Source organism: Anas platyrhynchos, chromosome 6 (genome assembly GCF_047663525.1).
Source record: "Anas platyrhynchos isolate ZD024472 breed Pekin duck chromosome 6, IASCAAS_PekinDuck_T2T, whole genome shotgun sequence".
NCBI lineage: Eukaryota > Metazoa > Chordata > Aves > Anseriformes > Anatidae > Anas > Anas platyrhynchos.
Genome location: NC_092592.1, coordinates 2,420,130 through 2,438,641, shown reverse-complemented (window position 1 = coordinate 2,438,641; position 18,512 = coordinate 2,420,130). Strand labels below are relative to the sequence as shown.

The 18,512-nt window shown below is 62.2% G+C and overlaps 2 protein-coding genes and 1 long non-coding RNA gene across 4 annotated transcripts; all 3 read right to left on the bottom strand.

The window, feature by feature from the left end:
* Positions 1–415: 415 nt before the first annotated feature.
* Positions 416–6,831, bottom strand: LOC140002770 (maestro heat-like repeat family member 5). Of its 2 annotated transcripts, XM_072039983.1 has the most exons (20): positions 6,431–6,831; positions 5,948–6,208; positions 5,482–5,854; positions 5,252–5,372; positions 5,090–5,176; positions 4,854–4,958; positions 4,519–4,702; positions 4,094–4,203; positions 3,687–3,836; positions 3,420–3,574; positions 3,182–3,329; positions 2,816–2,994; positions 2,596–2,733; positions 2,014–2,410; positions 1,653–1,829; positions 1,327–1,479; positions 1,030–1,130; positions 843–945; positions 692–751; positions 416–553 (listed from the first exon to the last, which is right to left on the bottom strand). In XM_072039983.1, exons 3-18 carry the CDS (start codon positions 5,502–5,504, stop codon positions 852–854), a joined length of 2,322 nt encoding a protein of 773 aa, XP_071896084.1. In that variant the 5' UTR covers positions 5,505–5,854; positions 5,948–6,208; positions 6,431–6,831; the 3' UTR covers positions 416–553; positions 692–751; positions 843–851. The 2 variants fall into 2 exon arrangements, with proteins under 2 accessions (XP_071896084.1, XP_071896085.1); XM_072039984.1 differs by lacking the exon at positions 6,431–6,831 and having other exon boundaries at positions 5,948–6,420.
* Positions 6,832–11,128: 4,297 nt separating this feature from the next.
* LOC140002796 (uncharacterized) lies at positions 11,129–12,019 on the bottom strand. The gene is made up of 2 exons (XR_011810322.1): positions 11,959–12,019; positions 11,129–11,299 (listed from the first exon to the last, which is right to left on the bottom strand). It is a non-coding gene; the product is annotated as an uncharacterized lncRNA (long non-coding RNA).
* Positions 12,020–12,036: 17 nt separating this feature from the next.
* LOC140002816 (maestro heat-like repeat-containing protein family member 7) lies at positions 12,037–18,216 on the bottom strand. The gene is made up of 16 exons (XM_072040209.1): positions 18,147–18,216; positions 17,876–18,004; positions 17,655–17,734; positions 17,376–17,499; positions 17,011–17,100; positions 16,818–16,922; positions 16,419–16,596; positions 15,586–15,692; positions 15,069–15,218; positions 14,693–14,847; positions 14,193–14,331; positions 13,781–13,918; positions 13,426–13,602; positions 12,914–13,069; positions 12,543–12,644; positions 12,037–12,333 (listed from the first exon to the last, which is right to left on the bottom strand). Exons 2-16 carry the CDS (start codon positions 17,984–17,986, stop codon positions 12,037–12,039), a joined length of 2,109 nt encoding a protein of 702 aa, XP_071896310.1. The 5' UTR covers positions 17,987–18,004; positions 18,147–18,216.
* Between the last annotated feature and the right edge of the window lie 296 nt (positions 18,217–18,512).

Sequence of the window (18,512 nt, the reverse complement as noted above, 5' to 3'; positions counted from 1 at the left end):
CCAGGCGTGGGGCGTGTGCGCAGAGCTGCGCTCCAGGGAGGGCTGCACAGTGCCCCCGGGGCTGGGGAGGCACAGCCTGCGTGTAGCTGAGGATGCTGCTGGCCAGCTCTGATGGCAACAAGGAGGAGGAGGAGGCCACTTTCCGCTCTGAGGGCGGGTGGCCCAGTGGAGCTGCGGCTCTGCCATCCCTGGCAGTGTCCCAGGCCGAAGCGGGGGTCTTGGAGCAGGCTCGCTGCTGGAGAGGCGCCGGCTGAAGCCCTGTTGTTCATGGGCTTCGGGAGCTGCTTCGGGCATGCCCCCGGCACGCAGAAGGCCGGAGAAGTGGAGGCAACGTGCCCGGGGAGCGGGGCTGCGCCGCAGGCAGGAGGAGATGCCGGGAGCTCTCCAGCACGCTCAGCTGCCTGCCGGGGAAGAGCGTCGCCTCCTCCACGCCTTCTGCAGCCTGGAGCACAGCTGCCGAAAGCTGAAGCGCGAGCGTGGCCTTGGTGCTTGCAGGTCTGAATCGCCAGCGATGAGACCGACTCGCAGGGGTCGTTTGCCAAGCCTCGCAGGACTGAGAGAACAGAGGAGAGGCGAGGTGACGGCCCTGTGCCCGCAGAGCGCCCGGCCCCCCGCAGACGTTGCCCCCAGCTCTCCGCACAGCCAGGAGGGAGCAGGGGACAGGCTCCTGCCATCCCCCTCCCTGGCTCACCTTGGCAGATGTCCTGGCTCTTGCTCTGGTGCTGATCCAGCAGGTGCCTCCCCACGAGCCCTGGGGACACACGGCCTGTCAGCGCCCCCGGCTGCTCCCCGGGGCGCAGCACGAAGGCACAGGGACGGGGGACCCCAGGCTCGCGGCTCACCAGTGAACCTCACAGCCTCCCGCCGCAGGGGCTCCTGCAGGCTCTGCAGGTAGGGCAGGCTCTGGGCCAGGTACTCCTCTGCTGCGCTGCTCCTCCTGGCCAGCTGCAGAGGGAAGGGCGCGGGCTCAGCGCAGGGTGGCCCCGGCCCCGGCCCCGGCCCCGGCCCCAGGTGCAGAACTGTGCGTACCAGGCACTCGCTGATCTTCCAGCTCTGAGCGTCTCGGCCAGGTGCGCCAGCTGCCTCCAGCGCAGGAAGCGCGCGACACCAAGGAGGGCTTCCCGGGAGGCCTGCAGAACAGCTGAGATGGCAGCAGAGCCTGGGCAGAAGACCCTGCTCCCCCCCCCGCAGCCCCTCCGCAGGGAGGGGGCCTCAGTGGAGACTAACGCTGCCAGCAGCTGCAGCACCCCTGGTGCTCGGGGGCCCCCAAGGCAGGGCAGGGCAGGGCAGTCAGCATCGCCCTCCCCCGAGGAGCAAAATGCCCACCTCGGCCACGCTCTCGTCCTGGTCGTGCAGGTGGAAGGACAGCGGGAGCAGGCTCCTGTGTGCCACCTGCTGCAGCTTCTCTTGGCTGCCCTCCACAAAGCCCAGCGTGTCGAGGAAGAGGCGAATAGAGAGAAGCCGCACCGTACTTGAGTCCTGGGGAGGGCGAGAGGGGGACATGGGTCCCACTGGGGGCAAAGTCCCCGAGCCCCCAAAAGCGCTGCAAAACGAGCCTGCCCAAGGGCTCGCAGCGCCCAGGGCTGGGAAGCGGGCAGGGAGAGCCCCCAGCGGGCTGTCCCAGGGACGCAGCCATGGGGACGCAGCCTTACGTCGCCAAAGAGGGCTGGGAGCTTGCTGGCCAGCTCCAGAGCCGCGAGGCTGAGCGTCCTCCCCTCCAGGAGCCGCAGCATGGTGCTGAGCATGGGCAGAGCGACAGCGCGGGTGTCGCTGTCTGCAGCCTGCAGCTGCTCCGTGATGCTCGGCAGCAGGACGAGCGTTTGCCTCGCCTGTGTGAACAAAACACCTTCCTTTGGGGAAAGCAATGACTGCCCCCTGGGCGAAAACACTCTCCCAGCCCGCCCAACGCCCCTTCCCCTCCCCGCTGCCTGGCAAGGTGCCGAGCCACAAGAGCCCGGGGCCAGCCCAGCCCAAGCCGCGGCACTCGTGGCGTTGCCGGCTGCCCCCGCTCACCGTGGCCGGCCTCTCGGTGAGCCCCAGGATCGCCCTGAGCACCAGGCTCTGCATGCCCAGGCACGGGCTCCGCAGGTAGCTGGCAAAGAGGCTCACGACGCAGTCCAGCTCGTCGCCGAGCTCTGTGCACTCCAGCAGCTGAAAAGGACGTGGGGCGCAGTGCCGGCTCAGCAGCAAGAATGCCAGGGCAGGAATGCCAGGGCACGGCCAAGCCTGGCCCCGAGGCAGCAGGGCTTGTGCAGAGCCCCACGTGGGCTCGCTGCTCCTGCTGCCCCTGCTCACCTTTCTGAGGATGACCATGGCCACCGTCTGCCAGGAGGAGGCCTCCGTGCGGAGCAGCTCAACCAGCTGGTGGATGATGGTGGTGCGCAGGCTCCTGGGCAACTCCTTCATTTCCCTGGCAGGGAGAACGGCAAGCAGGCGCCGTCAGCCCCGAGCCGGGCGGGCCCAGCTCTCCTGGCTTTGCAGCGCTCTCTTTTGCCACCAGCCCAGCGGCCACGGGCACCCATGCTGTGGCAGCACTTCCTCCGAGAAGCCCCTGTCACCTCCAGGGCTGGGATGGTGCCGACGAGGGGCTCTCACCTGGCCACCACCTGCACGCCCCAGAGGTGGCTCTCGGCGCTGAGAAGCGCGGCCCAGACGCCCTGCGCCTCGATGGCCAGCACCTGGCTCCCCAGGCCCACGCTGCGGAGCAGTGCTTTCAGGGCCTGCACCGTGGACCTGCAGGCAGAGAAGGGCCCAGGTCACGCCGGGAACCCCAGCCCTGGGCTCCTCTGAGCAGCAGGGGCCGGGGATGTGGCACCTGACGGGAGTGAGCAGGTCCTGCTGGTGCTTCTCCCAGAAGACCTGCACCTCCTGCAGCTTCAGCTCCGTGGTGAAGGACACTTGGAAGAGGAGGGCCAGGAAGAGCTGGGGGAAAATGGCCTTCGCCTCCCCCCGGCTGGTAGGCAGCAGGAGGATCTCGTGGAGGGGCCTTGCTGCCTGCAGGAAGCAGCCGGAGGCGGAGGCGTGGGCAGGGAGGGACAGAGGAGGACGCAGCCCCCCAGACTGGTGCCCCAGGGTGCGGAGAAGGCTGGCAGGGGCCAGGGGAGGGGAGCGGGGCCCCTGCCCCTGCCCCTGCCCCTGCCCCTGCCCGATGGAGACGCAGACGGGCAAGCGAGGAACTCACGGCCAGGGCCTGGATGCGCGGGTGGTCCTTGGTGGAGGTGGATGTCTTGCAGCCAGACTGGTTCATGAGGATGCGGAGCAGCTCGTGCAGCACCCTCTCTGTGGCTGGGGGCTCAGACACCATCGCCCTCCACATGGTGACGGCGACGCTGCGGGACCCCCGGGCTGTCAGCAGGGCCGCCCCCGGCCCGGCTGACGGCTTTGGGGGTGTGCGAGAGGAGCCCTGCTGGGCCCCGTACCTGGTGCAGGTCAGTGAGCACTGCAGCAGGCTGGCAACCGTCTCCCTGGGGCGCTTGCTGGCCAGCAGCAGCAGGGCCCTGTCCAGGCTCTGAAGGGCCAGCGCGGCTCTGACGGACGGCAGGCTTCTGTAGATGGCCCACACGATGTGGAGCACCTGCCGGTGGGACACGGCTGAGACTGGGCCGGCACCAGGGCAGGAACAGAGCCCCGAGGAGCTCTGGAGGCTGGAGCCGTGGCCGTGGCCGGGGGTGCTGGCGGGCACCCACCTGTCCCGAATGGAAGTCGGTCTCTGCCGCCAGCACGTCCACCATGTGGGCAGCCAGCTCGGTGCTGTGGGGACTCGGGGCTCTCATGCTCTGGACGGCGGCGAGGAAGACGCCCAGGCGTTCCGAGGGCTGCAGGTACTTCATGAAGATCTGTGGGAGGAAGGGCAGCACGTCAGCCACCGCGAGGGCTGCGACGGCCCCGCTCAGCCCTGCTGCTCCCAGCGCCCCAGGAGAGCTGGGAGCAGGGGCTGGGCGCCGGCTGGGGTGCGGCCGCGTGCGGGCCCCGTGGGGACCGGGCTTTGTCGGGGACAGCGCCGGTCCTCTTGCTGCTGTTGCAGGGCCGGGCTCTCCTCCGGGGCTCAGGGCTCAGGGCTCAGGGCTCAGGGCTCGGGACTGGCGCTTCTCACCATGAACATCCTGTTGCTGTTGCTGTCTTCGGAGAGCCGCAAGGACAGCCGAGCTCGCCAGCTCTGCCAGCCCTGCGGCTGCTCGGCATCCTGGTCGCACAGCCTTGTGCCTGGAGAAAAGCGGACACAGTGTCTGTCGGCGGGGGGGCCTGGGGAGCTGGCAGTGGCAGCCGGGGGCTCGGGCACAAGCCTCCCTGGCAGGAAGGGGGCATGCCAGAGCAGAGCCGGGGGCAGCGCGGCCAGGGAGGGCCCGGGCTCTCGCGCTCAGGGCAGGGGGAACGGCTCGTCAGCCCGCGGCAAGGCAGCCGGGCTCGCTCGCTCGCTCGCTCGGGTCTCTCCTGCTGAGGAGAGGGGCCCAGGCGGCCTGGTGCTGGCCTGGCTGTGCCTGTGTCTGGAGGGACCCGGCCCGACGCAGCTCCGCTCACTTCTTTGCTGTGTGACGAAGAGGCAGAGGTGGCGCACAGCCTTGGCTGCCTCGTGGCTTTTTCCCTCGCTCTCGCAGGTGCAGCACAGGAGGAGGTACCCCACCAGCCTCCCAAGCAAGGCGAAGCGGTGCTTCTCGGGGTGATGATGCCTCAGCACTGTGGCTCCTGCAAAGCAGGAGCTGACCTGGGGAGAGAGGCAGCGCGGGACCATGGCTGAGCGGGGCGGCAGGGCCCCAGCCCCAGCCCCGGCTCTGCGCAAGCCTGGAGATGGGGAGAGCCGCAGCCGGGGAGCGAGGCCGGGGGCGCCGGGGCTGCCTGCAGCAGGGGCTCCCTACCTGGGGCAAGGAGCAGGTGTTGAGGAAGGCGGCCAGCCCGGCGATCCGCACCATGGCCCTCTCCTCCATGGCCTCCGGCTGCTGCTGGGTGAAGGGCAGCAGGAGCTGGGGGGAGAAAAGCTGCTGGTGTGCCCGCAGCACAGGGCACTGCTCCTTCCCGTCGTCCCCCCGCTGCGCTGGCCAGGCGGGTGGCCGTGTCCCCGTCCTGCTGAAGCCCAGCCTTTGCCCAGCCCCACCTTCAAGATGTTCTGCAGCTCCAGGAGGCCACAGGCGCCGGCGCTGCTCACCAGCGCCTGCAGCAGGCTGTCCAGGGCTTCCACAGTCTGCAAAGAGGAGGACAGGGCTCGGGGCGCCCAAACATGGAGCAGTGGCATCCCCAGAGCCCAGCCCATGCATACCCTGACGTAGAGAGACGTGTCCATGTCTGTCCCGTCCTCGTGGCCAGGGAGGTGGAAGACCCCGCGGAAGCAGGCACGCAGGATGCCGTTGGTCATGCCCTGCGGCAGCAGCCGCGCTGTGCTGCAAGGGGAGGGGGGCAGAGGTGTGGAACGCCCCCTGTGCGGCACCCTGTGCCCCACTCAGGGCCCCTGGCCGGCAGTGGCGGCCAAGCCCGTGCTGGCCCAGGTACCTCATGGCGGCGATGGCGAGCATGGCTTTCTGCCGCACCTCCGTGTCCAGGCGATCGCTGGGCTCCTCCTGCAGCAGCGCCTGCAGGGCACAGCGCGATGGATGGCACAGGGCAGCATCTCCTGGCCAGCGAGCGGCTCCAGGGGCTGGCCTACAGCCTACAGGATGGCTGCCCCGTCCCAGACGGCTCCCGGTGCCCAGCACCCGGCCAGAGGGTGCTCCCCGCGGGGCAGGGCGTCCCCTCGCCTCGATGCTCTGCGCCACCTCCAGCTGGCAGAAATACACCGCGTCCCACGTGCGGGGGTCCGCGACGGCGGCTTGGCAGGCGTCGCAGATGGAGGCCAGAAACCTCAGCTTCTGCGCCTCTCGCTGAGCTGCGGAGGGGAGAGACGAGCGAGCGGGTCAGGGGAGCCCAGCAGGGGCTGCCCGCAGGAGGCCAGCAGCCGCGGCACAAAAGCAAGTGGTACCTTGGGTCTGCGGCTGCAGCAAGCGCGGAGGAAGCTCAGGGCGTCCTCTTCCTCCTGATGCGCCACGGCCGAGGCAGAAGGGCCCACGCCTGAGCCAGAGGGCGCCTGCAGTGGCTGCACCTCAGTCTCCTCATAGGGCTGCGGCTGGGGCCTGGAGGCCGGGGAGGCCCCAGCCTCCTCCAGCCAGGCCGCTCGCGGGGAGCAGGGGGGTCTCCCTGACATCCTGCCGGGAGCGCTCAGGAGGGAATGTGGCTCCTGCTCCTGTGGCGGGGGAGGGATGCCACAAAGTGCCACCGCTGCCACCGGCCCCAGGCCCCCGCGGGTGGCCCCAGAGCCCCGCGGGGGTCCTGTCCCCAGGGGCCTGCAGACGCCAGCCCCTGTCCTGGAGGGAGGTCCCCCTGCCCGGGGCTGCCCCCAGCCCCACTGCCGAACCAGGCCCCTTGGGGCCGGCCCCGCTGCGCAGCCCTGGCAGCGCTGCCCCACCTGCTCCTCAGCCCTGGCTCCTGCGCTGGGTTTCTGGGGCAAGGTGCCCGCGCTTTGTGCCTTTGCTTCGCACCTGGAGCACCTGGGAGCACTCCAAGCCGTCGCTGCTGCACGGAACCAGGTCCGTTGTGTCTGTTGGGACGGGACCCACCCCAGAGGCCCTGCTGCCGGTTCCGGAGACGCTGCCTGGGCCCTGCAGTGGGCAGACTAAATTAGAATAACATCGTGGACCCTAAACACGGGGAACTGTTCCTTGGAAGTGGCCGCCTGGTCCACGACATTGACGTGGAAGCAAGAAAAAGCCACTAAAAAGGAGGGCTTATCCTTGCAAACAAGGCTTTGGAGCCCCAGGAAGAGGCTTTCTGCCTCGATATGTCACGCTGAGGTCTAAAAAGAATGCTTTGGGCCCTGAAAATGAGAGCCTGTGTCCAAAAACAGAGGGAGTAGGTGATAAAAAGGCGGCTTTGGATCCCAACTATAGGCTCTCTTAGTGATGAAAACGTCCTGAAAGCTGGGTGCTTAAGAACAAGGCTGTGGTCTACACAGAGGAGCCTTGGTGCCATGCCTGTATGCTTCTCAGCTGCAAAGAAAGGGTGAGAAAAAGGGTTTGGATCCGCAAAAGATGCTCTTAGCCCTGAAGAGAAGGGGTTATAGGGTGAAAATGAGGCATTTGGCCCTAATGAGGAAGGCCCCAAGAAGGCGGCTCTGAATTCAAGAGGTGGGTCTCTGGGCCCTAATATTAAGGCTTTGGTCACCAAAAAGTAGACTCTTGGCCCTACAAAGGAGTAGGTAGGCAATCAGGAGGGGGCTTAGGATCCCAAAGCAGCCTCTGGGCCCTGAAAATCAGGGTTTGGAGCCTGAGCATGAGACGTCAGCCATGAAGAATGAAGTTTTAGGGCCTAGCATGGGGGTCTCTGGACACTAAAATGGGGCTTTGAACCCAGAAAATGAGCCTTTGTACCCCAACCTGAGGCTTTGAGTCCCAAGGAGAAGGCTCTGGGTGCTAAAAAAGAGGCTTTGGGCTCTCAGGTTGAGCCTTTGGGACGTGACTGTCAGGCCTTGACTTAGCAAATGATGATCCTGGCACTGAAAAGGAGGGTTCGTTCTCTAAAAAGGGCTTTGAGCCCAAGGAGGATGCTTTTTGCCCTAATATGTGATGCTGGGGCCTAAAAATCATGGACAGCGCAGCCCGCTTCCTCTGTCTGGATCCTAAAGTGATGCTTTGCTCCCTCCAGATGGGTGTTTGGACCCAAAGAGGAGGCTTTGGACCCTAAAATTCAGGCCTCAGCTCCTAGCATGAGGATTTGGGAATATGGAATGAGGGGTTTTCCTCTCCAATAAGGCCTCGGCATCTAAAAGGGCCGCTTTGCACCTTACGATCAAAGTGTGGACCCTAGAAATTGGGCATTGTTATAAGTTGCCCCCTTAATTAATTTTCAGAGAGCATTGCATAAGAATAGAAAGGAACTTATTGAGTAAGCAACAGCAAGCAAAACAGCGCTGGGCAGCCGGGGAGTCTCGGCTCCGCCACCAGCACGCACCTCACCCCCGCCAGGGTCCCTTTTTATATCTTGGTAATTCCGGGATTACGCAGCACATCCTGGTATATTCTGCGACTGCGCGCACTGTTGCTAGGGGGTTGTCTCTGTCCCTCTGGTGGTCGTGAAGATGAAGGCCGTAGTCTTCCTCGGCATTGTGGTTCAACTTCTTTTTTTTAGATTTGGTCATGTTGGCCCAGCGTGAGACAGGAAGGCAGGATGTTGAGACACTAGGTTAGCAACTTATCAGGAGATGGTTACATGAGCTTTGCAACAGTGTCTTTGAACCAAAGAGGCAACTGAGATGCAGAAGGAGAGAAGGGGAGGGGGTTCTCTTTTTTGTTACATTAAGCAAAAGTATTTTCATAGTGTCCAGCCAGGTATTATACAGCTCCTTACTTCAGCAGGGAGCCTTCGCAACTCCCGCTCCTCAAACGGAACTCCTTGTTTTTATAATACAAAAGACAATGAACAAACATTTATTGTGTATTACAGGCATGTTGCCCTAAAACGGGCAGCCTGGTCCGTAAGAGTGTGGCTGGAAGCAAGAAAAATCTGACATTGGATCCAGAAGCTAGGTTAAGGGGGAGGCCTGGCCATCTAAGAAGGCCGCGTTGCATCTTATAATAGAATCGTGGATCCTAAAAATAGGGAATTGTTCCTTGGAAATGGCAGCCTGGTCTCTAAGATTGATGTGTAAGCAACAAAAAACCAGGAGAGGTTATCCTTTCAATCAAGGCTTTTGAGCCCAAGGAAGAGGCTTTTGCCCTACTATGTGAGACTGAAAATGTCAGACAGCACAGCCTGCCCTCCTCTGTGTAGATCCAAGAGTGATGCTTTGCTCCCTCCAGATGGGTGTTTGGACCCGAAAAGGAGGCTTTGGGCCCAAAGCCTCAGGCCTTGGCTCTTCAAATGAACATTTTGAAACTAAAAATGAAAGAGGGTTCCTGTCAGCTAAGGTATTGCACCCTATAAAGGCAGCTTTGCAGCCTCAAATGAAACTGTGAGACACCAAAGTAAGGCATTGTGCCCTAAAAATGATGGCCTGGGCTTGAAAACTGAGGAGGCAAGCCATAAAAAGTCCCCTTTGGATCAGCATGGAGTTGCAGGGCCCTGAAAAGCAAGATTTGTTCACTAGAACGTAGAGCCTGGGGCTCAGTTCTGAGGGGTTAGGAGATCAACAGACGACTTTGGATCCCAAGTGGAGGTGCTGGACCCTGAAAAGAAGGCTGTGGCAGGCAAACAAGGAAACACAGGGGCCTACTAATGAAGATCATTTGGATCCTAAACGAGGGGTGGTCCTCAAAGTAGTGAGGCTTTGGACTATAAAACAGGTTTTGGACCATGCAGCCCAGAGGCTTTGAGGGACCAAAGAAGCCTTTTAGGATCCAACACCATTTTTCTCTTTCTGTTTTTCCTTTTCTGTTTTTATTTGTTTTCTATTTATTTATTTATGTATTTATTTTGAATCGTACAGACCCAAGGCCTCTAGGATGCTGAGGATGCTGCTGGCCAGCTCTGATGGCAACGAGGAGGAGGAGGAGGCCACTTTCCACACTGAGGGCGGGTGGCCCAGTGGAGCTGCGGCTGTGGCTGATGCCACGCAGCCCCAACCCATGCATGCAGCCCCTGTGCCAGCAGGGTGCGGCCATGAGGTCACAGCGCCGCGCTGTGACGCTGTGCCAGGCCACGGGCACCTCTCTGCGCCGGCCCCAACGGCGGCACTCACGCGGCGGTGGCAGCATGGGGCGGATGTGGGGGGCTGCGGCCCCCACCCGCCTCCTCCTCCTCCTCCTCGTGCTGTGTGCCCGGGATGCCTGGGCTATGCCAAGGCGAGCGCTGGGAGCAGGTGGGCGCCAGCGCCGGAGGCAGCGGCAGGGCCGGATGCGGGCGAGTCGCCGGAGGGGCTGGGGGCCGAAGCCTGGGCTGAGCCTCCCCGGGGCCCCTGTGAGCCGAGCCATGCGCCGCGCTGCCCCGGCCCTCCTCGGTCGGGAGGTCCCTGAGCCCCGCCGCGGCCTCGGGCATCTCGCCCCGTGCCCCGGCCCCTCCGTCACTGCAGGGTGCTCGGGGGCACAGCGGGCAAGGGGAACGTGTCTGCTCTCTGCTTGCTTCCAGGTGACGATGCGCTCGGCAGCGCTTCCCCAGCTCCTCAGCTGGGTCCTGGAGTGGAGCTCCAGGGGCAGCCCAGCGGTAAGTTGTCACCGTCCCCTGCCTCCAAAGCAGCAGCACTGGTCCGCGGGCGACTGGAGGTCCTGCGCAGGCAGACCACCCCCTTCCGAGGGGTCGTCCGCTCCCTGGGGGGGCTTCCCGAGGGCAGACTTGGTTGCAGCACGCAGTGGAAGCCCTCCTCACCTGTCCTGGCCCCCATCTGTGCCCGCAGGCCGTGCTGTTCCAGCTGCGCCGTGGAATCCTGCTCCTGAGACTGGGTGGCACCCCACAGGTACGTGGGCTACGGTGTGGCTCTTGCTTTCCTTGGGGTTTGTTGGTGGCTTTCTGCGCCAGCTGAGCAGTGCTGCAGCCTCTCCCTGGCCAGTGGGCTCTTCTCCACAAGAAGCGGGGACGAGTGTTTTTCCGCCAGCTCGCCCTGCTCCTGGGCCCTTTGCTCACTGAGATGCACTCCTTCTGCCTGATGGCCAGAGGGTAGGGGATCCTCCATTTCCTCTGCTGTGTCTGCCTGACGCATCTGTCCCAGGGCTGGCACAGTACAGTTCAACCTTCTCCGACTCCCTGGTGCTCCTCAGCCTGCCCACCTCCTCCCGAAGCTCTGCCAGGAGGCTGAGCAGTTCTTCTACCTGGGCGCACCTACCACAGGTGGACTCACAGGATGGGATGTCAGGAAGAGTTTCTTCATGCAAAGGGTGGAACCGGCTGCCCAGGGCACTGCTGGAGTCCCAGGCCTGGAGCTATTAAAGAAATGCGTGGACTTGGCGCTAAGGGCCGTGGTTTTGTGGTGGGCCTGGTGGTGTTAGCTGACGCTTGGACTTGAGCTGAAGGCCCTTTTCCAAGCGCAAGGGTTCTGTGACTCTTTCACTGGTTGAGTAGGCGCCATGCAGTCACCGGGCCCAGGGAAAAGACGTCCTTGGTGGCCTCCAAGTTAGCTCAGCGTCATGGCACCGAGTCACTGTGAAGGAGCTGCTGGAATAACGAGACAACAACCTAGTTCTATTAAAATATATATTGCTCTTTTGAGGACTGCTGCAGGGCTAGCAGCAGCACAGCAGTGGAAATCTCCGTCCTGACATTGCGTTATGACTTGAAGTCAGGATCAGGGTGGTTTGAACTGCCAGGGAACGGACCATGGGTTCCGGGTCGTTCTCTGAAGGCTGGAGGACTGCAAAAGAAAGAAGAGCAGAGATGAAAACCCACTCCTTGCACAGATCCCCAGGCATCCCCTGCAGACCATGCCAGCCCCACTCGACTCTTCCCCAGGCCAGGAGGAGCAGGAGGGACAAAGGAATCCGTTGAAAGCTGCTGCTCAGCAATGTCCCAAATGCAGCCACCAGTCCTTCCCCACCTGCGCACCACAGGTCAAGTGGGGCACCTTCACAAGCTGGTTCCCTCACCACCTGCCTCCATCCCTTGGGAGGATTCACACACTCCAGGAATCTCCTGGACTCTTTCCTCTCGCTATTGTGCTTCCCCATGAGAGCAAGGGCTAGCAATCGTGACCCTGCTCCTAGCTGCTTGTAGGCCGTCTCATCTCCCTCTTCGTCCTGGTTGCGTGCTCTACAACAGGCTCCCACCTTCTGTCAGCCTTACTGCCCTTTCCCCTGACTCTTCCTCAGGGACACTCAACCCTTTCAGCGGCACTGCCCAGCTCCAGGCTGGGAGGCCATTCCCTGACACCACAGGCTACCCCGTCTCCTCTCCCTCGTTCCTATGGCTGCATTGCTCCTCCGCCCTGAAGCATTTCCCTGGAGCAGGGCAAGGCACGGGGGCCTTTGCCGCTGTCCACCCAGCCCTAGCACACCCCCCACTGCCCTCACTCACCGATGAGGATTTCCTCCAGCTTCTCCTCGCTCTGGTCCTCGCAGTAGCGCGCAGCAAGACCTAGACACAGAGATCCCATCAGAGCCCCGCTCCCCAGCACGCTCCCAGCAGCGCAGCCCCTGGCCTGGCCAGCCAGGCTGTGCCCCCTCCTGCACCCTGGAGCAAGGGCCCAGTCGGGGGGCTCTGGGGGCAACAGGGCTGTGCCTCACTGCCAGGGCAGTGCCTGGGGCTGCCAAAGGCTGCCCCAAGAGGGACCCAGGGGCTGGGCTCACCAATGAATCTGACGGCCTCAAGTCGCAAAAGGGTCTGAGTGGCCTTCAGGTAGGTCTGGCTCTGCTGCAGGTATTCTTCTACTCTGCCTCTGTCCTGCTGCAGCTGGAGAGAGAGAGAACGCAAGGTCACGGGGCTTGCACACCCTCTCCAGGGTCTCCTCCAGCATCCTGGGGGCACGGAGGGCAGAGGGGCCTGCAGAAGAGCCCCCTGGGGCTCTGTGCTGGCAGGAAGGGAGCGAGGATGCGGCTGCAGGCAGCGGGCTCTGGCCGGGCGCGTTTGCCCAGCTGGGGCAAACCAAGTTGGGTCCTTACCAAGCACTCCCCGATCCTCCACGTCTGTTCTGTCTGGGCCAAGCGCTTGAGCTCCTTGCGTCGCAGAAACTTTGCAGCCACGGCGAGAGCTTCCCCAGAGGCCTGCGGAGCAGCAGAGGTTGGGAGGTAGCAGCACAGCCTTGGGAAGGAGACCCTCTGTCCCCTCCTCTTGGCAGGGCTGCGAGCCTTTCCCAGCGCGTTATGGGAAGCTGTGGTGGGGGGCAGCGTGCACTGGGTTCAGTGGCCAAGGCAAGGCCACGGGACAGCCACCATCGGAGGCAGCTCATGCTGCCGGCCAGAGATCCCCCAGAGCAACCCTGTGGCATCAGCACACCCTTGCCCACATAACTGCTCAGCTCTGAGATCTGTACCTTTGCTACGCTCTCACTCTGGTCTCTCATGAGAAAGTAGAGTGGGAGAAGGCTCCTGTGCACGGTGCTCTTCATTTTCTTCTTCCTTTGCCGCAGCACAGCCTCCACCACGGCTTGGAAGAGGCAGATGGAGTGCTCCCGCACCTGGCTGGACTCCTGGCAGGGAGGAGGACAGGAGGAATTTCAGCATTAGCGTGGCTGATGTGAAGGGAGCTCCCAGCACTGTGAGATGCTTCAGCGCTGGATCCTTCCCAGAGGAGCTGCTCAGGGGCAGCTGCAAGGCCTGGTGCCCGTGAAGGGCAACGCAATCGGTTGCCATCGCAGGCTGCCCGCCAGCCACCCCACTTTCGCCACCAGCCGCACCAGCCATGCCCAAGCAGAGCTCCCCAGCGCCTGGGCTGACGAGGAGACTGGGAAGGCCCTGCCTGAGTGCTGCCCACAGGGCCGGGCTGAAGGGCAGCCCTCGTTACAGGGGGCCCAGCTGAGGGCTCGGGCTCCCGCAGCACACTTACGTGGTCAAAGAGTGGCAGGAGCTTCTCAGCCAGCTGCAGAGCCGGGCCACTGGCCTCCCTCCTCTCCACATGAGCCATCACGTTTTTCAGCACAGGCAGGGCCTTCAGCACCACGTGTGTGTTGGTGTCCTGCAGGGCCTCCAGGATGTCTGGCAGCAAGACCTGAATTTCCCTTGCCTGTAGGAAAGACACCATTTCCCTTCCGTGAGGCAGTGAGAGACCACCCTGGGCAAAGGGCTCTGGTTCCTGAGCACCAGCCTCCTGCCTTGCTTCCTGGCAGCGGGGAGGGACGGGAGGGCAGAAGAGCAAAGCCCCAGGCTGCCAACATGGCTTTGCTTGACGATGGCCCGCTCACCTTCACAGGGCTCTCTGACACGGTGCAGAGCCCTTTCAGAACCAAAAAGCGCATCATTGCTCTTGGGTGCCTCAGGTAGCTCTGGAGGTGCACTGGGTTAACAAAGTCCTCCTCATAAATGTGATTCTGGGCCAGCAGCTGCAAGAAAGAGCAGTGAGAGCCTGGCAGGGCCTGCAGGGCTCCCTGCAGCCTCTTCTTCTCCCACCTTTGGGCAGGGATGGGGCAGCGCCAGCTGGCACCAAAGAGGCACCAGGCGCGGGGAGCTACGGGGGCTTGCCGGCCCCAGGGACCATGTGTCCGTACGTCCTGCGGGAGCTGGCAGTTTGGGGGTAGATGGGCACAGGGCTGTGCCTGTGTGCCTGAAGGGGCACACGTAGCCCTGCTGGGAGCAAGGTTTCATCTGGGAACTCACAGCCAAGCGACGGATGCACGTGTCTTCGGTGACTTCCTTGCACCACTGGCACAGCGGGATGCCTAGCAACACGATGTTTAAAACCTTCTCCAAGGTCTTCGGCATGGCCAGGATCACCTCCCACATGGCCAGGTCAGTGCTGCAAGCCCAGAATACTCTGTCAGTGAGGCTGCCTCAGCCGCAGGGCCACAAACTGGGCCAGCCCCAGAGGACCCAGGCTGTCCTGCAGCCCCTGTGACTTGGGGAGCACTGAGGGCCCAGCCTGGGCAGGCAGGAGGGGGCTGAGCTGGTGTTCCCTGGGGGCAGGGGGACTCTGGGCTGCCTTGGACAGCTGGGCTGCTGCAGCCCTGGCTGGCCCAGTAGGGCTGGAACACATTGGTGGGAAGGAGGGCTGTGCTCCTTGGGGATGTCCTGTCCTTTGCCATTGGTGTGGCAAGCAGAGAGTCTCCAGGTGCATCTCCCGACGCGGAACAAGCCCTCAAGGATGTTAAGGCCAGGACCTGTCACGTGGCGGAGAGAACTGCAGCAGGTTCTCGACTTCTTCCCTGGACATCATGTAGGTCAGCCTGAGAAGCAGGGAGTCCAGGCACTGCCGCGCCGATGCCGTGTGGATGCTGCCCAGGTTTCTCCTGATGCACTCCATGGTCTTTGGCACCTTGGGGGACAAAGTGGGAATGGTGTTGCCAGCAGACAGCAGCCATTGCCACAGCTGCCACTCAAACTTTGGCCCCTTCCATTGCTCTCTGCTGGCTTCAGGTGGCTTCTGGAGCCCAAGAGACCCTGATGTGCGAGGGAGGCAGGGAGGGAGGCAGGGAAGGAGAGAGGAACCACGCCTGGAAGAGCTCAAGGGCAGGGCCATGGCCACAGGCCACTTACATCTGTCAGCCAGTAGAAAGGGTCCTCCAAGGCTGCGTCCAGCACGCTGCAGGCCCCCTGCTTGTCATGGATGCTGGAGTCTTGTAAAGCTTCAAGGGCTGTGAGGACGATGTCCAGCCTCTCAGCAGGGAAGAGATGTCCTCCAAACCCCTGTGGGAAGAAGGAGGAGCGAAGACATGCCTCACTGAGTGTCCCAAGGGTGCTGCTTAGCTGAGCAGCAAGGGCAGCTCTGGAGAGAGGGCCCTCGGGGGAAGGGGTGAGGATGGGGCATATGGGGCATATGGGGCCAGAGTGCTGGCCCTGCAGGTAACCAGGGCTTGCTAGTGGCCAGGAGGGTGGAGCTGCTGCCGGGACACAGGGGAGCAGCCTTCGCATAGCCCCAGCCTGGGAACAAGAGGAACCCTCTCAGCAGGGCGAGTGAGGCCGTGCCAGCCCCACCGGTTCTGGACCCCTTTGCTCACATGAGATGCCTGCTGATGCTGCGGACAAGATCTCCAGCAAGGCCAGAGCTCATTACCTTGGCAATTTCACACGGAGTTGATGTTGTAGAAAATGGAAGTTTTGCATACTCCAAATTCTTGTGTCTCTCTGCATAATTTTCCATGTCCTCTGTCAGTGAGTATGCTAAACAGGGGGAAACAGCGAAGAGTCAGTAGGGAAGAGCATCTTTGCCAACAAGCTTGCCAAATGGTGAAAAGCACTTTCACTAGGAATGGCTGAGGAGGGAGGCTCAGACCCACGGCGAGTAGAGTGGTGGGCAGGGATGTAAAGCACAAGGTGAGGAGTGCTGGGAGCAAGAGGGACCTCAGGGATGATGCAGAAGGAGGAGAAGCAATGGCGTTGGGTGCCGTGGGGGTAGCAGCGTGTCACAGACCCCCTTCTGCTCGGGGTCAGGATGTGCAGGAAGCCCCCTGACACCTGCCTTTAAGACAGCAGGGAGCAAACAGTCAGGGAGCATTCTGGAGGGCGTCACCATCCCTGGTGATGCACGGCTGGCTCTGCTGTTCACTCCTCGGGGAAGATGCGGTTTGGGAAGTGCTCATCGATTGATGGCTTAGACTGGGGGACACCACAAAACAGCGTGGTAGGTGATCTGGGGAGGGTTGGGAAGGACAGCAGCAGAGAACTGCTCCTGGACGGCAGGTGAGCGTCTAGCTTCTGCGGAAAACGATAGCCAGAATGCTGCGGGAAGCTGCTGTGAGGAGCAGAGGAGGCCAGGGAACCTGGCAGAATTCCGTGGGCAGCCTCCACCAAGCACAAAAGCAATCCTTCACAATACTCAGGGAGAACAGGCAGACAAACCAGCAGATGTCTGTGTGCAGATGGACATTGCCCACCACACCTTCTTACCTCTTCCTTCTCTGACGACTGTGTACATGCGATGAAGACTTTCCAAAGCTGAGTGTCTCATGGAATCATCGCCACTGCTGAAAAGCAAGAGGTGGCCCAGCAGCTTGCCCAGGATGGGGATGCGCAGGTTGAAATCTGTGGGCTCATCGTTGCCATAGTTTTCAAAGTTCTCTAAGATCTGTTTGAGGAAGGGAGGAGAGACAAAGGGCTTAGTGGAGGCAGAGCCAGCCCCTGAGAGAGCACGGCCTGGGGAGGGAAGAGCAGGGGTGAAGGAGGGACGAAGACCCTTGATTCACGGTTCTGAGGCACTCACGTGCATCGAGGCTTGCCTCACAGGCACCCCTGAGTGGCAGGATGCTCTGGGATGCAGGAAAGGGTGGAAAATTCCTTGTGCCTTACCTTGATCACCAAATACCAGCGGATGAAAGTAATCAGCCTCTCAATCACCTTCACAGCTCTCTCACGCACAGCTGAGTTTTTGGAGACAGCAAAGTCCAGCATCACCTGCGAGGAGAGAAGTTGCTGGGGGTTGACAGCGGTCTGCAAATGTGACCTGAGAGGATTCTTTGGAAATTCTTTGCAAATGCCAAACCTTCAACATATTCTGCATCTCTACGTTGAAACTGGCGATGGGACAGTTGAGTACAAAGCCCTCCAGCATGGTGTCCATGGCTTTCATAGTCTGCAGGGAGGACAGAAGAGCATCGAATTATTTCTTTGGCCCTCCTCACCCCCAGGAGCTGGCTCTGAGCCCCTCAGGAGTTCAGGGGTGGCTTTGGGGCTAAAAAGCCACTGCGTGCAGACCTCCTGCAGCACAAGATCAGGTCGGGGAAGGGGCGAGGCTGGGAAAGCAAATCTGGGCCCCGGCCCTGCACTGGTCTCTGCTTGTGTCAGCACGGGGAAGCAAGGCAGCAGCTCAGCAGGACTGGGGGTGCCGGTACCTCACCCAGCACATACCTTGGTGTAGAGCACTCTTTCTGTCTCTGGCACATCCGACTCCGGAGGCAGAAAGAAGACACTCTTGCAGCACATGTTTAGGAGTCTCTCCTTTTTGCCATGCAGTGCTGTCGGCGCGGTGTTGCTGAAGGAGAGAGAGAGAGGAGCCTGTTGGACGCAGTGCCTTGAGGCTTATGAAGGAGGACACGGACCTTGGCCAGGCATCCCTGGGAGGGACGGGCAGCCTCCCTGCCAGCTTCAGGGCCACCAGGACATTGCCACCAGGGGCTGGGCACGCACCTGAGGAGGGCGACAGTCTCCATGGCCTTCTGCCGGAATGCTGTGCGCAAGCTGTCCACGGGCTCCTTTTCCAGCAGCGCCTGCAGAGCACAAGCAGGATGAGACCTTGGAGCCGCCGGCACCCAGCAGCAGCAGAGCCAGCGCTGCCCCAGCCCTCGCCTCCCAGGGGGCTGGTGCCGGGGGGCCTTGCCCCTTCCCCAGCCCGCTGCGCATCCTCTCACCATGATGTTCTCCACCAGCTTATGTTTGCTGCAGAAGCCATGCAAGTTCAGCGGCGCACCCTTCTCGGTGACACATCTGCACAGATCGCAGATTTTGCTGAGGAACAGCATCTTCTGCTCCTCGTCGTCCTGGCAGCCACAAAGACACCAACAGAGCATTAGGGGGACACCCACGGCCAGCAGGACCAAAGCCTTGAGGGGTCTGGGGCTGTGTGGGACCCCTGGAGGGCAGCGCCAGGAGCACAGCTGTGATGCAAGCGGCTGCCATTACCTTTTCTGTGCCTCTGACATACGCCCTGATGAATTCCACGGCCTTGTCTCTGCACAGTTTCCATGCCTTACCTGGAAAGGAGGAAAGCAAAGAGTGCTGCAGAGAGGGGCTGAATGCAGGGGTGAGGAGAGGAAGGGCCCCAGCCCCAGAAGGACGTGGGGAGGCCGCGGGGATGCCCAGAGGCTGCAGCAGCTCCGCTGGGAAGAGAGGCTGAGGGAGCTGGGCTTGTGGAGCCTGGAGAAGGCTGCGGGGGGACCTCGCTGCGGCCTCCCCATGCCCAAAGGGGCCTCCAGGAAAGCTGGGGGGGGGATCTTCATCATGGACTGCAGCAACAGGACAAGGGGTGACACCTTTAACCTCAAAGAG